Raw genomic sequence first — 19818 nt, forward strand, 5'->3', positions numbered from 1 at the left:
CTATACATGTGTACATATCAATGTTAAGTATTCCTTCAATTCAATGGAAATCCTGTTTTAATATGATATCATTAACTTTTTTACTTCACATTTTATCTGTTTAGGTTTTTGGATTCTCCATAGATTTTGACGAGCCTTTGATTACAGTTCCGATGGAGACTTTGATTTTCATTTTGCCTGAACTAATATCAATTTTATCGTCATCTTTGTCTCAGACTTCAACTTCTGCTTTAACTGATTGCAATGTTTCATTTTTTTTAGTTGTCGTCGTCGTCAATGCACTTCTGAAGTAACTCCCAAGGAAGGAGAAGACCCTGAAACCATGGAGAGAAGAAGTTTGGTATTCAATCTTTTTTGTTAGAGGTTGTTTTTGAAAGTTTAGAGATCAAAATAGAATAAGATTAGAATTCAAAGATAAAAATAAGATTTAAACCTATTTTTATTTCTGGACATAACGAGATTTGGCCTAGTGGCTCAAAACTCACCACATACACAGAGTCACACATACAATTCAAGAACTCTTTAAAATCACAAGTACCAAATATTTCAAATATCAGATTCAACTTAAAACTAAAGTTCCATTTTTGTGGTGATTTATATTGTTCTTGTTCTCTGTGAATCTCTCTGGATGCCCCATCGTCTGATTCGTAATTGAAACTCTGTCGCCGCTGCTACAAGCCTTAGCGTTTGATCAGTCCTCAGAATCTCCATAACCCCTTTCATTGTCGACCCTCGAAGCAAATCGGCACCATCGAAAACTCCCAACATCCCAATTTTGAGCTCCTCAATTGCATTCTCCATTTCGCAAATCTCTCCATCCACCAATCTCCCTGCTCGTCGTGCCAGCCCCACAATTGGCGGCGCCGCCACCGTCTCTTGTAGGCTAGCCATTGCCTCAGTCAAATCCCTCTCCTTCCGCTTGACGTCGGCCTTCAGCTCCTCCAATGACGCTGCTTGCGCAGGCGTCAAATCCTTCACCGCTCCATCTACCAATCGGAACACAATCGAGGGCTTAAACCCAGAAATCCAAAGCAGAGTCCTCTCGTAAGAAGTAAGCCAAGGCGCTGAAAACACCCTGAAGACATCCTCGCCGGCGGCCTTGGAAATTTCCTCGTGGTAAAGCTGGTAATGGGCTAAAACTTGGTTGATTAGACCCAATTGGCGCTCCTCCTTGTTATCGCTGATTTGCACAACGTGGAGAAGCTGCTCGAGAAATCCCCGTTGGGTTGCCAGCCAGGCCTCGTAAAAATCCCCAAAATTTTCAATCACGGAAACAGAGTGGGCTATTGGCCTAGATGGGTTGGACATGATTTAACTCACGGCGACGTTACGCCACTCTGAGACGGCCAATCCTCAGAGGGGGTGGTGAGGGGAAGTAGGAGAGGAGGTTATTTATAGAAAGTCGGGGGATTGGTGTTGTTGCCGCTAACCTTAGTTTCCTTGAAAGGAAGAGAATCGATTACTTCGTTGGTAAGAGTGCAGAGGTGCGGCGGTGGCAGAGGATTATAGGAGGAAAATAGTTAAAGAGAGCGAAAAGAAAACAGAGTCGCCGTGTCGGTACAGCAATGTCGGTAGCCGTAGAAGAAATGAGAGACACGTTTCTCTACTTAACTCGCCGGAAACAAATTCTTGTGATTCTGTTCTAAATATTCATGTACCTCTCCGCTTTTATACTACTTATTTAAGCTGCGTGATCGAGTTTTTTTCTTTTAACAAATGTTGTTCCAAAGATTGATAATACAAATTCACGTGAATTGGGTCCAGATCTACTTTGGTTATCATGAGAGTTATATTCATTTTTCTATAATAATTAATTTAATTTTCAATTTTCTTATATTGTTCTTCTTTTTTTTTTTCTCCATACTTTTGAATTTCAATCTATTTCAAATTCGATAAATAACAAAATTTATTTGAAATTTAAATTTTTAGGTAAAATTACAAAAGTCACTCTTAAAATATGATAATAATCACAAATATACTCTCTAAAGGTAAAAATTGAGTTGAAACTTTTATAAATGTTAAAATTGAATCTTCAAACTTACATAATTGTAGAAATTGTAACAATTCTATAAATTTGAAAGTTCAATTTCTAAAATTATGGTAACTTTAAGTTTGAGAGTCAATTTTTACCATTATAATTTTGAGTATGTAATTGTAACTACCATCCTATTTCATGGGTGGTTTTTAATTTAATAATACAATTTTAATTTATGTGAAAAAATATTTATAAGTTTTTGGAAGTTGGGTGAGGAAAATAGTTATTTTAATTGAATATAAAATGTATTACAAGAATAAATAAAATAAACATGTATAAACAAATATATAAATTTTGTGATTTTTATCATCTCAGCAAAAAAAAAAAAATTGTTTTATTTTAATAAGATTATTTGATTATCTTCTTGATTTCGAGCATTAATATGAACAAAAATATTATTATTATTTTTCTTTGTGATCACTTGGTTAAAAAAATGTATTTTCATATTTGAGGTTTGGATTTCGATTATTTGATTATCGTCCTAATTTTGTAATAATTTTTCTTAAATTTTGTGATAATTATTTCTTAGCTTTTTTTCTTAAAATTTAACTGATGATTTGATTATCTTCTTAATAACAAACTTTGACTTAAACCAAGATTTTTTTTTTTAAAATTTCGTGATAATTTTTTTTGAAATTTTTTTATTGAATATTTTAATTATCCTCAATTTTATATTAAACCAAAATAATTGTTTTTATTTTTAAAATTTTGTGATAATAATCTCTTAATTAGTTTTTTTTAATAATTTTTTCAAACATTGGTTTAGGCCAAAAAAAAAATATATCGGGATGATATTTTCTTATTTCAAAAAAAGTGTTTGATGATTTGTTAGCCTCCTCATTCTAAATTTTAAATTAAACCAATTTTTTTTGTTTACCGTGGATTGGATGATTTAATTATCCGTTTCATTTTAAAATTTAATCAAGTATTATTATTTTTTACATTATAATCTTACATATATTAAGTTTTTCTAATTGACTTCATCATTTGATTATATTTTTTAATTTCAGACTTTAATTAAAATAATATTATTGATTTCTATTTCTGTATAAAATTTCATAATGCTTCTTTCTTGGTTGAAAAACAAAATTTGTCTATTCTCCTAATTTCAGTTTTTTTTTTTAAATTTTAATTTCAACAAAAATATAATTTTTTCTATGTAAACAAAAACCTAAAATCTTAATCTCTTTTGCTTTACAATGATTCTTCTTCTTGAGTTTAAACTTTATTTTAAATTTTCTTCTTGACTTTAAACTTTATTTCAAATTTATATGAATTGGTGTGCACTTTCAACAAATTTAAACAAAGAAAAAAAAAAGTATGTAAAAAAAGTAAAAATTATTATAAATCGTTAAACTCACTTATGTGCATTTACAAAAATTAAAACGTGAAAAAAACTACAAAAGCATTAAAATAATCACTATCTTCTTTGTCACTTTGTCGACCTATAAATTGTTTGAATTTTGAAAATTTTCTTGTACTTCAAAAGCAAGGTCTTTTCTCCACTCTCAAATCATAATTTCATTTTATTTTGTTTAAAAATGTTTTTCCTTTATTTAATGTGAAGTAGAGATTATCAGATATAAAGTGTGATTTTTTTAAAAAAAACCGTTAATAAGAGATTAAAGGATAAAATGTGGTTTGTTTTAATTTTATTTTTACTATTATTTAACATACATATTAAAGGATAAAATATATTTAAAGCATAGATTATTAAAAATAAAATGTGATTTTTCTAAAAAAAAAATATTATTCGTGAATTAGAAATTAGAGAATAAAATGTGATTTTTATATTTCTTTTTTCTTTATTTAATGTGAAGTAGATATTAGAGATAAAATGAGATTTTTTTAATGATTTAAATGTGAAATTACATAAAATATCTCAATGACTAATAACTAAAAGAGGCAAAAGAGGAAATCAAATATTTCTCTCCCATAATCTCTTTCCGATAGTATAGAGAATAAAAAATGTAAAGTAAGATTTATATGTTACTTTTAAATGGTCTAACATAACTTTAATGCTCATTGAATGCAAAATGTATTTATAACAAAGGAATGAGAAGATTTGTTAGAAAAAATAGTAGAAACTTTTATTTCTAAAGATGATTGAATTTTAATATTTTGATTTGTATGCAAAATTCATATATTAATTATATAATTTCGATTATATTTGGGTATAAGAAAAAAAATATATACTCACAAATTTTCTAGACACTTTTTAAAATTTTTGATTAATTCATAAACATAATAATTAAATCTTAAGAACAAAACCTTCCACAAACTAACACATATATATAATTACCACAAATTAGTTATTTTACAGACATTTATTATTTTAAAATCTCGTATATATAATATTCATATCCGTGATACAATATATCCCGATTCAAACAAAAATTTCATTTGAGATGCATATAACTTGTTGGAAATCAATTAAGTAGTTAGTGTAAACTTAATAATTATTATACCAGTGAAATTAATTTTTCCGTATTTTTTCATATTGAATTATTTATTTAGAGTACGATTTCATCCATTATAATGTGATTTGCACTCATTCTAATTTAAATAATATAAATCAATGTGCTAAGAAGAAATATAATTGAAAAGTGCAAAATGAAATAGAAATAGAAGAAAATTCAAGGTTGATGGTATTTATTTATTATAGGGTGGAAGATGAAATCCCAAACTTTAACATTGATAAAACATGTTTATATCAATTGAGTTAGATTCGTAGAATATATAATATCCTTTTAAAATATATATATATATATAAGTCTTACCAGAAAACCATTTTGTTTTACAAATTATACTTGTTTTCCTTACAACTTTTTTTAACGTTTTTCCTAACTAAACATTTAAATTATTAATCAAATTCTAAAACTAGAATATGATATTGATTTTTATTTTTATAAATTTGGCTTGATTTTAGAAAAAATAAAATAAATAATCAATGATAGAAAACTTTTGGAGTGAAATAAAAGATAAATAGAGATGAGCTATACTCAAAGTCAAGAATATCAACACAAGGTATAGATAGGGATGGGGAAAAATTGTGTATTGTTTTAAGGTAATGAACGGTAATTGTTTATGCAACGGAGTGTTTTAGGGACAGACATGGGAAGGAGCATCATGGATTAGTTAGTTTTGAACGGCAGTCCAATTTGGCAGGTCCACGGTGTGGATTAAAGTCCACGTGGCAGTGTGCATTGACATGTGACTAATTAGTATAAGCATTCTCAGTATCTGTTCCATCATCCTTCATATTCCTGATACAACGTAGTTTTCATGATTTTTTTTTTTTTTTAAAATACAATTGGTTTATTTTATTACATAAAAAAATAAAATTGATTTATTTTATTACATAAAATGATAATGAAATAAATATATAAATAAAATAATATCTGATATTGAGTGAACGATGATCTGGAGCCTGTAACTAGGTGTGTATATTGGTCGATTAGTGAGATTTTGGGAGAAAATCGGCACAGAAAATTGACAAAAAAATGCATGAATTCCGACCAACAATTGGTCAGTTTGTCGGATTTTTTCTTTTGTTACAAGCAAAGCCAAAGTAAATGAAAATGAATGATGAATTGACGAAGTGTTATTGTTTGGTTAACATAATTTACAACTTTTTTTAAATTTAAATCATTTTTTTTAATGAAAATTTAAATCAATCATGTAGTGGGCTTGAAATTTAGGCTAAAATAAAAAAGAAATAATAAATCAATACCATGGCTTTGGGCTTGGGTTGATGGTACTGGGCTTACTTTTATACTTATTGTTTAGAAAAGAATATTTATATATATCGGTCGGTAAGTCGGTTTTCCAAAAATTTTTATATTAAAACCAAAAACCAACTGACCGAGTCCTAGCCCCAACAGATTAACCTCAATTCGGCCGATTTCAATTAGTGGGATTATTTTTCGTTGCCTTTATGCTCGCCCCTACCTATAACTAGACTTGTGGTGCTATGATGTTAAATTTTTTATAAGTCCATACTTGTAGTAGTATCAATCACCCCGCCATTTCCAAAACTTGTGTATTAGTAGCCATAAAATAACCAAAAAGTGATTCAAATAACATATAACTACGAGGTTTTAGGACATACATCCAATAATCTCTCACTTACACTAAAGACGGTGAGACATGTATCCTAGGGCATACTCTATACCCAACACAACATTCCACTTAGGGGTGCTCATGGGTTGGGTTGAATTACTTTTTAGACCCAATCCAATTGTTCGGGTTGTAAATTTCTTCAATCTAAATAACCCTCATTAAAAAATGAACCCAACCCAACCCAATCATGAAACATTTGGGTTGGATTCATTTGGGTTACTCAGGTCATTTATTTAAATTTTTCTTTTAGAAAAGGAAGTAAAATGTTAATACGTAAAAATTCGATTTAACTATGTTCATATATAAGTTAAGATTAACAACTCAATTTTAATTTATATAATGTATAATCTTTTTTCAAAGTGCAAAAAAAAAAAAAAACACTATTTTTAAGAGTTATTGAAGAATAAATTATCCAAAAAACTTATAAAATTAAAGAAAACTAAAATAAATATAGTATATCTAATTGTACATAAGCACAAAAAAAATAAAATTTAAAGTTAATAATAAGTTTGGGTTGGTTTAGGTTATTTTAGGTGACCCATGAACCAATCCAACCCATAAAATTTTCATTTATTTGAACTCAACCCAACCCAAAAGAGTTCATAACCCAATCCAAACTGAATGGATTGGGTTGGGTTATGTTGGGTTGGTTCGTTTTTTCGGGTCATCAGGTTTTTTGAACATCTCTAATTCCACTAGTTGAGGCACTAAAAGAAATGCCCAACTACATGAATTTTTAAAAAACATCCTGCCCAAGAAGCACAAGTTGCCAGAGTATGAAATGGTTGCACTAACTGAGTGCTGCAATGCTTTGGTTAGTAGCAAGATTCCCCTAAAGCTAAAAAACCTGGGAAGTTTCACCATCCCGTGTTCTATTGGAGGACAAAGTCTATGCAGAGCATTGTGTATTCTGAAGCAAGCATTAATTTGATGTTGTATTTAGTGTTCGTGCAATTAGGGATTGGAGAAGTAAAGCCGACGACTGTAACTCTACAGTTAGTCGACAAATCCACTACTAAGCCAATAGGGAAGATTGAAGATGTTTTAGTAAAGGTTGATAAGCTTGTGTTCCTTTAATTTTGGATTGTGAAGCAAATAGAGAAGTATCAATAATTCTACGATGACCATTTTTAGTGACAAGAAGAATTTTAATTGTTGTACAGAAAGGATAGTTGACCATGCGGTTCAATGATCAAAAGATTATATTTAACTTGTTAAATGAATTAAAACTTCTTGGTGTGTTCTTTTGTTAAAGCTATTGATGCTTTATTTTCAAATATGTAGAATTTTTTACTTGACAAAGATTGAGAAGAAGGACCAGAAGAACCGGAAGAAACAATAGAACAAGTTGCTATGATAATAGAAGAAGCAAACTTAGCGACAGAGCAAGAAATGTCAATGCCACTTAAGCCATTGATAATTGAACCTCCAGAGCACGAATTGAAGCCATTGCCGATGCATTTAAAATATCTGTATCTAGATCAATATAACATATTGTCGATAATCATTGTTGCTGAATTGACTGAACAAAACGAGAACTTGTTGCTGAAAATCCTAGGAAGGCATAAGCAAGCGATTGGTTGGACCATCACTAACATTATGGGAATTAGCTCTGTTGATAGCTCTAAAAAAGAGCTATTATTGCTAACTTAATTCGGGCTCGTTATTGAATTTTACGTGTTTATTTTCCTATTTTGTAGGTACCGAGCAATCAAGAGTCATTTAATAAAGAACGAAGTTAATTTGAAGCATTTTGGAGTTGATTTGAACATTTGGGCTTCAAAGGAGTTGAAATTACCAAGATGTCATCAAGTTCCATCGAGTATAATTAGCCATCGAGTATCATCGAGTACCATCATGTAAAAGAGCTATCGAGTATTATCAAGTAAAATGCTGCTGAGTAAACGAGCGTCGAGTATTGAGTCATCGAGCATCGAGTAGCGAGTTTCTAACAGTATGCTCAGCATTGCAACACTGTCCCGAGCGTCACGACGCCCCGATTATTCAACAACGCCACCGTTGCAATGTTTCCTTGACGCTCGTGGCCTTTCTTGTCGAGCATTGTGTTGGAAATGTCCTAGAATTTGCAGTTCGTAAATTTTGTGTTAAACATTCTATTTATCAAGAAAATATTATTGAGTGTCTTATTCAATAAAGTTTTTGATTTTGCATTCTATTATGAAATCCAATAAACATATCCATGACTATAGTATGAATACTAACTTTATGTGGTGACATAAAAAGGATCAAGTTAATAGTATATAGCCTAAATGGTCTATAAGTATTTGGATGAAATTGGGTATCTCATCCTGGTAACACTATTGGATGTGACCCATTTTGTATAGATAATACAAATGATGTGATCCACAGATCATTTATGTAGAGACATGTGAGTGGGAGCATTCTATGCAATGAGTTTGTATATAGATTGGACCACGAAATAGTCACTTTTTTCTTTCTAACGACCGTACACTATTAACACTGACTATTTCATACTTATGTAACCTAGGATAACTCGATCTTAATCCTGAGATAGCTATGAACTTCTATTTATTCGGGATTATCCTTTGATCTGCATAGGTGAGAGTAGTCCAACAACACTGCTCAATAATCCTTCCATTTTGGGGATAAGATCGGATGGATAGCTAGGGACATAGCCCTTCAAGGTGGAATTCACTCCTACCCATTTTAAGGTTAGCAGATAGATTGTTCTCTTAAGTGCTGATTCCAGGACTTGAACAATCGGGACCCTACCTTCTCATGGTAGAGAAGGATGTGATTCACAAGTAGTATTATGAATCAAATTGTTCATTGGAGGGTCAGTGGGAACTTAAGGAACATGATATATTTATAGGGATAAAACGGTAACTTTGACTCAGTTGTAATTATGAATAACCTGTGAAGGATCAATTTACTGATTATGGTTTATATGGATAGAAATATATCTATAGTGAAGAGAGTGCAACTATCGAGCCATAGTGGTGTATTTTGATAGTTAACGAATAATAATTAATTCGATTAAAGAGTTTTAACGAATTAATTATAGATCGTCTGAGCTCATGATTTGTAGGTCTATTAGGTCCCTCTACTAGCTCATTAAATTGGAATAATAAATTAAGTATTGATATATGAAATTAGGGTTATGAATTTGAAATGTTCAAATTCAAAGGGATTTTCAATTGATTGTATATGATACAATTATAAACGTTTAATTTAATTGAAACTAAACGAAATTGGAAAATCAATTAATATTTAAATTATGATGTAAATATAAAATTGATTTATTGGTGATATTGATATTTTATTAATTAAAAAGCTTAATTAAAAATAAATTAAAATTAGTTTTATTTAAATTAATTATTTTAAACTAATTTAAATAAAATGAATTTTGAAATCATTTTAGGTTAATGGGTTTTTCCATTTTTGGGAAAAACCCACTAACATGTTTGATGGAATATCATCAAATTCCAATTTCATTTTGATGATCTTCAAGCTAGAGCTGCCCACCATGCAACCTTGTACATTTGCATGAATTTTACCTATATATTGAAGCTCCATGCATGAAGAACAATTAAGCATTCTGAGTTATACTTTCTGAAGTGATAACCTGAAAACCCTACATGCCCCTCATTTGTTCTTCATCAATTCAACTTGATTTAAGTGTTTCCCCCACACGTTCCAACTTGAGTATGGTGATAGTCCTCTTGAAGTTTCAATCTCTATCTTTGTGGATTTTAGCTGAATTCGTGGAGAAAATCTTCAAAGGTAATATGTGTTTCAAACGCTCTTATGAATATCATATGAACAACTCAAATTAAATGTAGTTTAATTACTTATTGATTCTGTAGTCTTTCGTTGCATGATATATCATTCCTTCAATTGGTACCAGAGAATGATTTAAGCGCTTAACTATTGTTAATTTGAGTTTGGTGGGTGTTTTTCATGAACTGCATGAAATAGTATGCTGATATGGTTTTTCCAGTGTTTTGGTATTTAATCTTTTCAATTATGTTGTTTCTCTTGTAATTGGCTCTTGTTTGACGGACCTTAATGTGTGTTTAAGAGTCTGTAATTCATATAGAGTCATTAGAAGTTGAAATTAGAATGTAATTGAAGAAAGAAGTGAAGAAAGTCGAGCTGCAAATTTCCAGTTTTTAAGCTACTGTTTGAATTTCTAGCGAGATTGGACTAAGTTCGAGCGAGATTTTGAATCAAATTTTGAGCGAGTTTTCTAGCTCAAGCGAGATTCTGTTGGAATTTTGAGCAAGATTTCAAGTCCAAACAATATTTTGAATCAAGTTTGAGCGAGATTTCAAGTTCAAGCGAGATTTTGATAGAAGTCCTAGCGAGATTTCAAGTTCAAATGAGATTTTGAATCAAGTTCGAATGAGATTTCAAGCTAGGAGCGAGATTTCAATGAGTCAGGGAGAGATCAAGTTTTGAACGAGATTTCAACCAGCAACGAGAGATCAAGTTTGAGCCAGATTTCATTCCAAGCGATATTCTTGAACTGGTTTAAGAAGATTGTCTAGTTTAGCCGGTTTTCTTCATACTTGACACAGTTCATTTTCAAAATTGTTTTGATTGGCCCGGTCCAGGTGGTTCACATCTGGTTCAAGCATTTTTGGGTCCGGTTTGGAACTGTTTAAAGCAGTTAAGAAGCGGTTTGGAGCTGTCAACTATTTTTTTGTAATGTATAGGCTTTTGTTTACTTAAAAAAATTCCAAAACTAAAAACTGTATAAGTATGTGTTTAATTGTTTATGCATGTGATGTATGTTATAATTAAATAAATCTTGTATATGCATATAGTATGTCATGTGGATTTAAAATCCCACCATAGGAAGCATGTTACATGTATTGAAAGCATGTTATAAATTGTTATAATATAAAGTATACATGTATAGGGTTTCTTTTAATATAAATATTATATTAAATGCCTTTGATGAATGTTGTGGATGTTTAGCATGTCTAACTTTTGTAAGTTGTTATAAAATGTAATTAGATTTTAAAATCCATAACGAAGATACATAACATGCTCACTTAGGTTAACAACTAGTTTTAAACTGTTAAAATAGATTGTTACCTTATAAAATTTTGTTACAAACTCAAATTGGTTCATAAACCTGTCTAAGGCCAGGGGTACTTAAGTTGACGGTTTACGTAACACCTCCTACCTGGGGATTATGACCGAAAGATTGAGCATTGTTAACTGATTTTATGAGCTTGCGTGAGCGGTATGAGGTTTAAAACTGGTTTAAACACTTAGACATCGTAGGGTTATATCTAAATATAAATGTTATACTTGGATAAAAATGATATAGACTTAGGTTGTTTAAAAGTTAGACGTTTTTAATCTAAGTAAATAGATACCCAAACATTTAAAACACTTTAGTGGGAGATTAACAATATATTCGATATATAGTTATTAGCTCTCACGTCCTCAAGAGTTCACACCATGAGATCCATGCTTGGCTTCGCGTCGTTTTTACCGCGACTACTTCATTTGGAAAGTATTTGCATGGGTCAATAACAAGGTGAATGGAGGAAGTAGTTCATAATAAGTGAGTGAAGAAAATGTGTCAACATTGTTCTATGGTCTCCTTCATTAGTTTGAACCGTGAGATTCCTATGTTGCACCTGCAGACGACACTAGCTAGTCGTTAACCACGGCGATCCCCTCGGAGGGTTGTAACATAGGATTCAGAACAACCCAAGCTTCAGTAAAAGAATAGGTCTTATAGTTTCGTCTTGGGTATTGTCTTCCATTTCAGAGGATATTCATACCGTTCTATAAGATCTGAAATTGGCGGGTCACACTTATAAGGATTACTAATTGTTAGTAAAGATCTTGACTGAAAACGATAACCAAAAGAATTATAGGAGTAAAGAGTTATTCTGATATAGTATTTGGTCAAGAATTGTCTTGCTTTAGTGAAGGAATTGTGACTGTCCCGCAGTAGCAACTGTTCTAAATCACTAAAGTATCGTTGGAAATAAATGAAGATTTATTGAGTACTTTATTAATTTCTCTAAAATTTGGATTTAGATGCATAAAGTTTAATAGAATTTGTTTAAATTTTTCAACAATGTCGAATTCAATTATACAACTGATAGCTTCCGATAAGTTTAACGGTGAAGGATATTCAAATTGGAAATCCAACATCAATATGATATTAGTTATGGATGGTTTGAGGTTTGTATTGATGGAGGAATGTCCTCCGGTTCCCAGTACAACAGTGAATCAAAATGTTCAGGACATCTATGATCGGTGGGTTAGGGCTAATGAAAAAGCTCGGGCCTACATCTTAGCAAGTATATCCGATGTACTTAATAAGAAACATGAGGTAATGCCCACCACCCGTGAGATAATGGCGTCGCTTCAAAAGATGTTTGGGCAGCCATCATCCTCTGTACGACATGAAGCCATTAAGTATGTGTATAGTACTCGCATGAAAGATGGTTCCAACATTAGAGAACACGTTCTCTATATGATGGTCCATTTTAATGTTGCTGAGGCTCATGGGGCGATGATAGATGAGATAAGTCAAGTAAGTTTGATATTGGAATCTCTTCTGGAGAGTTCTCTGCCTTTCAGAACAAATGTTGTTATGAACAAAATCACTTTTAATTTGACCACGTTGTTGAACGAGTTACAAACATATTAGTTTATGATGAAATTTTAGGAAAAAGAAGTAAATGTTATTTCTAAATCTAAGAAGATTTTTAAGGGGTCGATGTCTGGAACAAGACTCACTGATAACAAGAAGTCTGCTCCTTGTTCTTCAAAAGATAAATCTGTACAAATGAAGAAGAAGGGTAAAGGGAATTAGAAAAAAACTGCTAAGAAAAACGAAAACGAAAACAAAAACAAAAACAAAAACGAAAACAAAAACAAAAACAAAACTCCCAAAGGAAAGTGTTTCCATTGCGGAGAGGATGGGCACTGGAAGCGTAACTGCTCAAAGTATTTGGCTGAAAAGAAAGCAGAAAAGGTGAAACAAGGTAATCAGATTTACTAGTAGTTGAAATATGTCTAGTGGATAATACTCACTTAACCTGGATATTAGATTCAGGCGCCACTAATCATGTTTGCATTTTTATACAAAAAACTAGTTCTTGGAGAGAACTTTTTGAACAGGAAATGACTTTCAAGGTGGGAACGAGTGAAGTCATTTAAGCTCATGCAGGGGGAGATGTCAACCTATTTTTTGGAGAGTCTTTTATCTTACTTAGGAATGTGTATTATGTATCTAAGATGAAAAAAAATTTAATCTCCATTTCCTGTCTGCTAAAAAATATGTACAGAATATCTTTTGAATCTAATGAAGTATTTGTTTTTTCAAGAGGTGTTCTTATTTGTTCTGCAAGACTCGAAAATAACTTGTACATATTAAAACCAACTGAAGCAAAGACCATTCTAAATATAGAGATGTTTAAAATGGCTGAGACTCAAAATAAGAAATGAAAAATTTCTCCTAACGCCTATCTTTGGCATCTTAGACTTGACCACATTAATCTCAACAGGTTTGAGAGATTAGTAAAAAACAGTCATCTAAGTCAGTTAGAAGATAATTCTTTTCCTCTATGTGAATCATGTTTTGAGGGAAAAATGACAAAAAGATATTTTTCTGACAAAGGTCTTCGTGTCAAAGAGCCTCTTGAACTTATACATTCAGGCCTGTGTGGTTCGATGAGTGTAAAAGCACGAGGAGGCGATCAATATTTTGTCAGTTATATTGATGATTACTCGGAATATGGCTACATTTACTTAATCAGTCATAAGTCTGAAACTCTTAAAAAGTTCAAATAATTTAAGACCGAGACAGAAAATCTGTTAAGTAAAAGAATTAAAACACTTCGATGTGATTGAGGTGGTGAGTATATGGATTTACAATTCTAGAACTATCTAGTAGATCATGGAATTCAATCCCAGCTCACAACATCTGGAACACCACAACAAAATGGTGTTGCAGAAAGGAGAAATCGAATTTTTTTAGACATGGTCCGGTCAATGATGAGTTATGCTCAGTTACCTCAATCTTTTTGGGGGTATGCAGTGCAAACTGCAGTATTTATTCTAAACGTTGTTCCTTCAAAAATTGTTTCAGAAACACCGTATGAATTATGGAAAGGATGCAAAACTAGTTTATGTCATTTTCGTATTTGGGGTTGTCTAGCACATGTGTTGGTACAAAACCCTAAGAAACTGGAAGCACAATCGAAGTTATTATTGGGGTTGATGCCCTAAAGTCTTGTGTCTTGTAGTTTGTAAACAGCTTGTACGAACGCTTGTGATGTATAATATATGATATTTATAATTTTATCAACATGGGTTTCCCCATTGCGTTGACAGTGGAGTTATCATTTTCAAAAACTCGCTTCAATTTTTTTTTCAAATGATCGCAATGCAATGAACGCAATTCTCCGAGACCGCTGCCACCCCCAAACTTAGAGTTTGGCAGCGTTCTCACCGCAAAGCTAAAAAAAAAATTACAAGAATGTGATAATAAATTTTTGAGCGAAGGTTTGCGCAAAATAAAACTTAAGACTTTCAAAATTTGAAGAGGCTAATAAAAATAAAGAGCGCCTTGTGATGATTAGATAGAAGATGCGATGAACTATACATACCATCATAGAAACATCGCAAAGCAACGCAATTGGAAAAAAAAGAATTTCAAAAGTATAAGGCATACAAGATAACAGGAAAAGACCACAGGTGGAACAACGCATGCGATTATGCGTTGGAATTCACGCGATTGAAGCCATGCGTTGAAGGATGAAAGAAATTCTTCCGTTGAACTGCGCACCGAGGAGACTTATTGTTGCACCTGCAAGAGCAAACGTACCACAACCAAGGAAGCAACCATATATCCAAAATAACAATAAAAATAAAAATAACCTAAACTGAGAAAGCAAAGTAAAGATAGAGTAGAAGACGTCCCTGGAAAAATAGAAGTGTTGTCACTGCAAGGAGTCTTCCATGCAGGAGATGGTTCTCAACTGCTTGGGTTAAGTTGCCCTGACCATTGGAACTTCCGGCAATTGTTGGGTGCATGCGGCCGTCATGTGCTTAGAATTACCTTCAGCTCTTTTGCGACTGATTGCCCTTCTACCTTGGGGTCAATATTGGCTTTCAGCACATCGCCTACACTTCAATATTGTTTGCAACCTGGTCGCACAAGCTGCATTACTCCCAAGATAAAAAGTTTGCTCGCAGAGACACAAAACTTAACAAACAATTAACTGCCAAATCCTCGACAACAACGCTAAAAACTTGATGACAGGAATTAGAAGTCAACTTATTCAACAACTAAAATCTCGTGGACGCAATATGTGATGCATGTTCTTAAGATATGCGTTGATAGTCATGCATCGATGGTCATGCGTTGGAATGATAATGCGTTAACGAATGTATGCGATGACCATGCATCCTGTCACAAGTTTTCTTGCGTTCACGCCAAGTATAATGCGAACACAAGTTTCTTGGTTGATCTGAGGTTGAACTCAGGGACTTTTAGCAAAATGAATGTGGTGATGTGCATGCGGCGGTTAAATAAAAGAATGATGGAGGGGTTGCTAAGTTAATCTTACCCCTACTCCTAACTAACAGACAACGCATTGAGAATATGCATGAGAGGTAGAGACACGACAACTCTTGACATGAAACAAATGGATGGGAAAGATAGATAAAATGCGGAGATGTTTTCGGTACAACCCTTAAGAGTGACCGCAAGGGCAACCTTAGTCAACGCAAGCCATACGATCATGCAACACACATACAATAGTAAACCACCTCTCGGTGCGAATGCTACGGCTTCTAATGCTAGAACGCATGCGATATATGCGATAAGTCTATAGAACCTACACATAAGCCTCTATTCTTATTTATGCAATGGAAAAATGACACACACACAAATAAGGCGACCATATAATATCATTCCCATCTCTAGGATGCATGGGATGCAGGTTGACAAATAGAGCTTATCTCTAAGTCCCTATCTCTTGCTTATGCCGATCTAATCTCGCTATCTCGAGTCTAGATTCTAACCTAGCTCTCTCGAGTCATTAGGTTCTTTCTTTAGACTCTCTCTTGAGTAGCTCTAAAGGGCTGTTGGGCACAACATAAAACAAGACAATCGCATGAACTTGGTTGACGTAAGATTATTCCTATCTTTAGTGAACAATGCATATATTGCTTAATGCGACCAACCACTTACCCTCTCGGGTAGTTGGTTGCTGACTTTACTCATAGACAAGCAATGCGTTAGCACATAGACAGGCGTTGCCGCAGCTTCACACTAAGAAAATAAGGTTACTCATACACTCATGCTATGCACACCTCTCGGTAGGTTGCTACATGCTTCATATCCCTACTCCATATGACTAAGTATGCAATACCCAAGCAATCTCACTAAGTGTTGCAATGAAAGTAAAGGTGCTAAGCAAAAAAGATGGAGATGGAGTCGAAGGAAACAGAGACATGCATTGAAAAAAAATTGTATTAATTCCTCAATCACAAAATGTCATACAATACAATATAAGAAAAGAAAGGAAAATGAAATGACCGGTTGGAAGCAAGTCTTTGCTTCCAGCGGATGTGCTTTAAGGCTGCTGGTGGTGCCGTGGATGGGCAGTGGAGCTGACTCTCTCGAGATTTAGCTCTGGTTGAAGGCTTTGGTCGTCACTCGGAATGGATGAAGGAGGTGAAGAACTCTCAAGCATCTTCTCATGCATTTTGTCTGGATCACAAGGATCTACCCTAGGCGAACCTCAGGCGAAAACCTTGGATAACTTGAATTTATGCTCATTGGCTTCTATTTATAGAGCTTGGATCGCCGACAATATTAATGGACTGTTCTGATTCTGACATTCGACACATTAGTCCTTTTTTGAACCTTTTCCGTTAACGGCGTGGTAGGTGAAATGTCAACATCAACTTTTAATTTTCTCAAGGTAGATGTGTTGATTTGTTCATTCCACCAACCTTGCGTTGATCCCATTAGTATGCGTTATCGCGTAGCCGCAATCATTTAATAACCGCATTCGCTTAATACCGCAACTCTACATGATGACCGCAATCGTTTGACGAGCGCAACTCCCATACGATGGATGCATACGGCTGATTACCGCAACATCCATGCATTGATCGACGCGTTCGACTTGGTGATGGAGAGTTTCTCCGCATGGGTCGTCTATGCGGTGGTCCGGTTTTCGCATTTGCATCCACTTCCTGTATTAGCTACAAAAATAGAACATTAAATGGATGATAACGGGTTAGGCGAGATTCATCATGCTGATAGACACAAACTCATTTTCTCATGAATTCCTAGCACAATTGCCGCAAATTCTACTTAACAACCTTCATAATTCTAAGTAAAAGGCCTAAGATGACATGCATTTCTGCATGTCATCACACCCCCAAACTTAAAATCATGCTTGTTCTCAAGCATGCATTATACTCAAGAAATTCTAACTTACCTTCATGCTTTCCTTTGCGATGACTATCTTTTCAGAATATAATTTCTTCATACCTCTGACCATCGCCGCGAAGCTTTCCTACACTTTGGCTGCTTCTTCAAAAATATCTTTTCTAAGTTTAAATCCAGAAAGCCTTTGCTCAAAATTTTTTTATTCATTCACCACAACTTTGTGTTTAGCTTTTGAGAATGCGCTCGTTCAAAATACTTCAAAATTTTGTGATGACTTATTCAAATGCGGCATTGAACCTGGTTACGCCCTTCGTTTTGGCTTACCCCTACGTGTGTCATGTGGGCATCCAACTTCGGTTGCGTTCCATATTCAACTCAACTCTTGTCTTGTTTGATTTGGCTTGCGTCGAACAAAGGAGTTGCGCTTATGCGCTGATCCTGGCGACTTGCCTTCGTTTTAGCTTGCCCCCACGTGTGTTATGCGGAAATCCAACTTTAAGCAAGTGCCTTTCACAGCTTAACTCTTATCAACATAGGTTTCCCCATTGCGTTGACGAGTTATTATTCTAAAAAACTCACTTCATTTTTTTTTTCAAATGATCGCAATACAATGAATGCAATTCTCCGAGACCGCTGCACCCCCAAACTTAGAGGTACGTAGCGTTCTCACCGCAAAGCTAAAAGCAAAATTACAAGAATGCGATAATAAATGTTTGAGCGAAGGTTTGCATAAAATAAAACTGACTTTCAAAATTTGAAGAGGCTAATAAAAGTAAAGAGCGCCTTGCGATGATTAGATTGGAGATGCGGTGAACTATATGTACCATCATAGAAACATCACAAAGCAACGCAATCGGGAAAAAGAGAATTTCAAAAGGATAAGGCATACAAGATAACAGGAAAGACCTTAGGAAGAACAACACATGCGATCATGCGTTGGAATTCATGCGATTGAAGCCATGCATTGAAGGATGAAAGGAATTCTTCTATTGAACTGCGCACCGAGGAGACTTATTGTTGCACCTGCAAGAGCAAACGTACCACAATCAAGGAAGCAGCCATATATCCAAAATAACAATAAAACTAAAAAAATAACCTAAACTAAGAAAACAAAGTAAAGATAGAGTAGAAGACGTCCCTGGAAAAATAGGAGTGTTGTCACCGCAAGGAGTCTTCCATGCAGGAGATGGTTCTCAACTGCTTGGGTCAAGTTGCCCTGACCATTGGAACTTCCGCTTTGTAGAGGTTTGTAAGTGTTGTAAAATACTACAGATGGTAGATCCTAACCATTTATGTAGAGACGTGCGAGTTGGGGAGTCCTATACAAAAAGTTATTATAAGACTTGGACCACGAGATGATTAGATTCTGTATAAAATGCCGTTGATACTAGAGATTTACATCTCACCTAAACGACCATAGGTGACACGACCTCAGTCCTAAGTGTTTTGGAAACTTCTGCCTTTAAGGGCGGCCCTTTGATTAGTATGGGTGAGAGTGGCCAGATTGTCAACTCAACATGCCTACCTTTTTAGGGACTTGTCTGATCTGAGAGCTGGGAACTCAATCCACAAGATGGAATTCACTCCTTTCCCGAAGTAGGGATAAGTAGAGAGATTGCTCCCTTAAGGGCTGATTCTGGGGCTTGAACTTAGTGGCCACAGCTTCTATTTGGAAAAGAAGACTCAATCATAGTAGGATTATGACTTATGTTCATTAGAGGGATCAGTGGTACTTGAAGAGACAAAAGTAACTACAGGGGCATAACGGTTATTGGCCTAGCTGTACTTACGAGCGATCTGTGAAGGGTTGTTGCACTGCTGATTGGTTAAGATGGACACATAATATATCTATGGTAAGAAGAGTTCAGTTGTCGGTCTTTAGTGGAGTGTCTGGCAGTTAACGGATGGTGGATCCCGTGACTAAAGAGTTTAGTCAGTTATTCACGTACTGTTGGAGCTTCGAGCTACAGGTCCATAAGGTCCCCTTGGTAGCTCAATGGTTTCAGTTGAGGATCAGTTCTTGGTGTTGATTTGAAATGTTCAAATTGACTAGAGGTATTTTGATTATATATGATATAATCGGTATGATGTATGAGATACATCTACTAGAGGATTGATGTAAATGAGATTTACATTAAGTACCATGGAATAGAAAAAGAACTATAGTTTATATGTCTCATGAGATGAAATATTAAAACTATAGGTTATAAATATAGTATGATAAGTTGGT

General features: G+C 33.9%; 2 protein-coding genes across 2 annotated transcripts; one reads left to right on the forward strand and one right to left on the reverse strand.

Moving 5' to 3' along the window:
- Positions 1-421: 421 nt before the first annotated feature.
- On the reverse strand, positions 422-1683 carry LOC120075335 (protein ZW2-like). The gene has a single exon (XM_039028633.2). The coding sequence runs from the start codon at positions 1306-1308 to the stop codon at positions 595-597; it is 714 nt and encodes a 237-aa protein (XP_038884561.1). The 5' UTR covers positions 1309-1683; the 3' UTR covers positions 422-594.
- A 10562-nt stretch (positions 1684-12245) lies between these two features.
- Positions 12246-12989, forward strand: LOC120076129 (uncharacterized). The gene is made up of 2 exons (XM_039029905.1): positions 12246-12707; positions 12843-12989. Exons 1-2 carry the CDS (start codon positions 12246-12248, stop codon positions 12987-12989), a joined length of 609 nt encoding a protein of 202 aa, XP_038885833.1.
- Positions 12990-19818: the final 6829 nt, after the last annotated feature.

Source organism: Benincasa hispida, chromosome 4 (assembly GCF_027475165.1).
Source record: "Benincasa hispida cultivar pf3 chromosome 4, pf3_genome.v1.1, whole genome shotgun sequence".
NCBI lineage: Eukaryota > Viridiplantae > Streptophyta > Magnoliopsida > Cucurbitales > Cucurbitaceae > Benincasa > Benincasa hispida.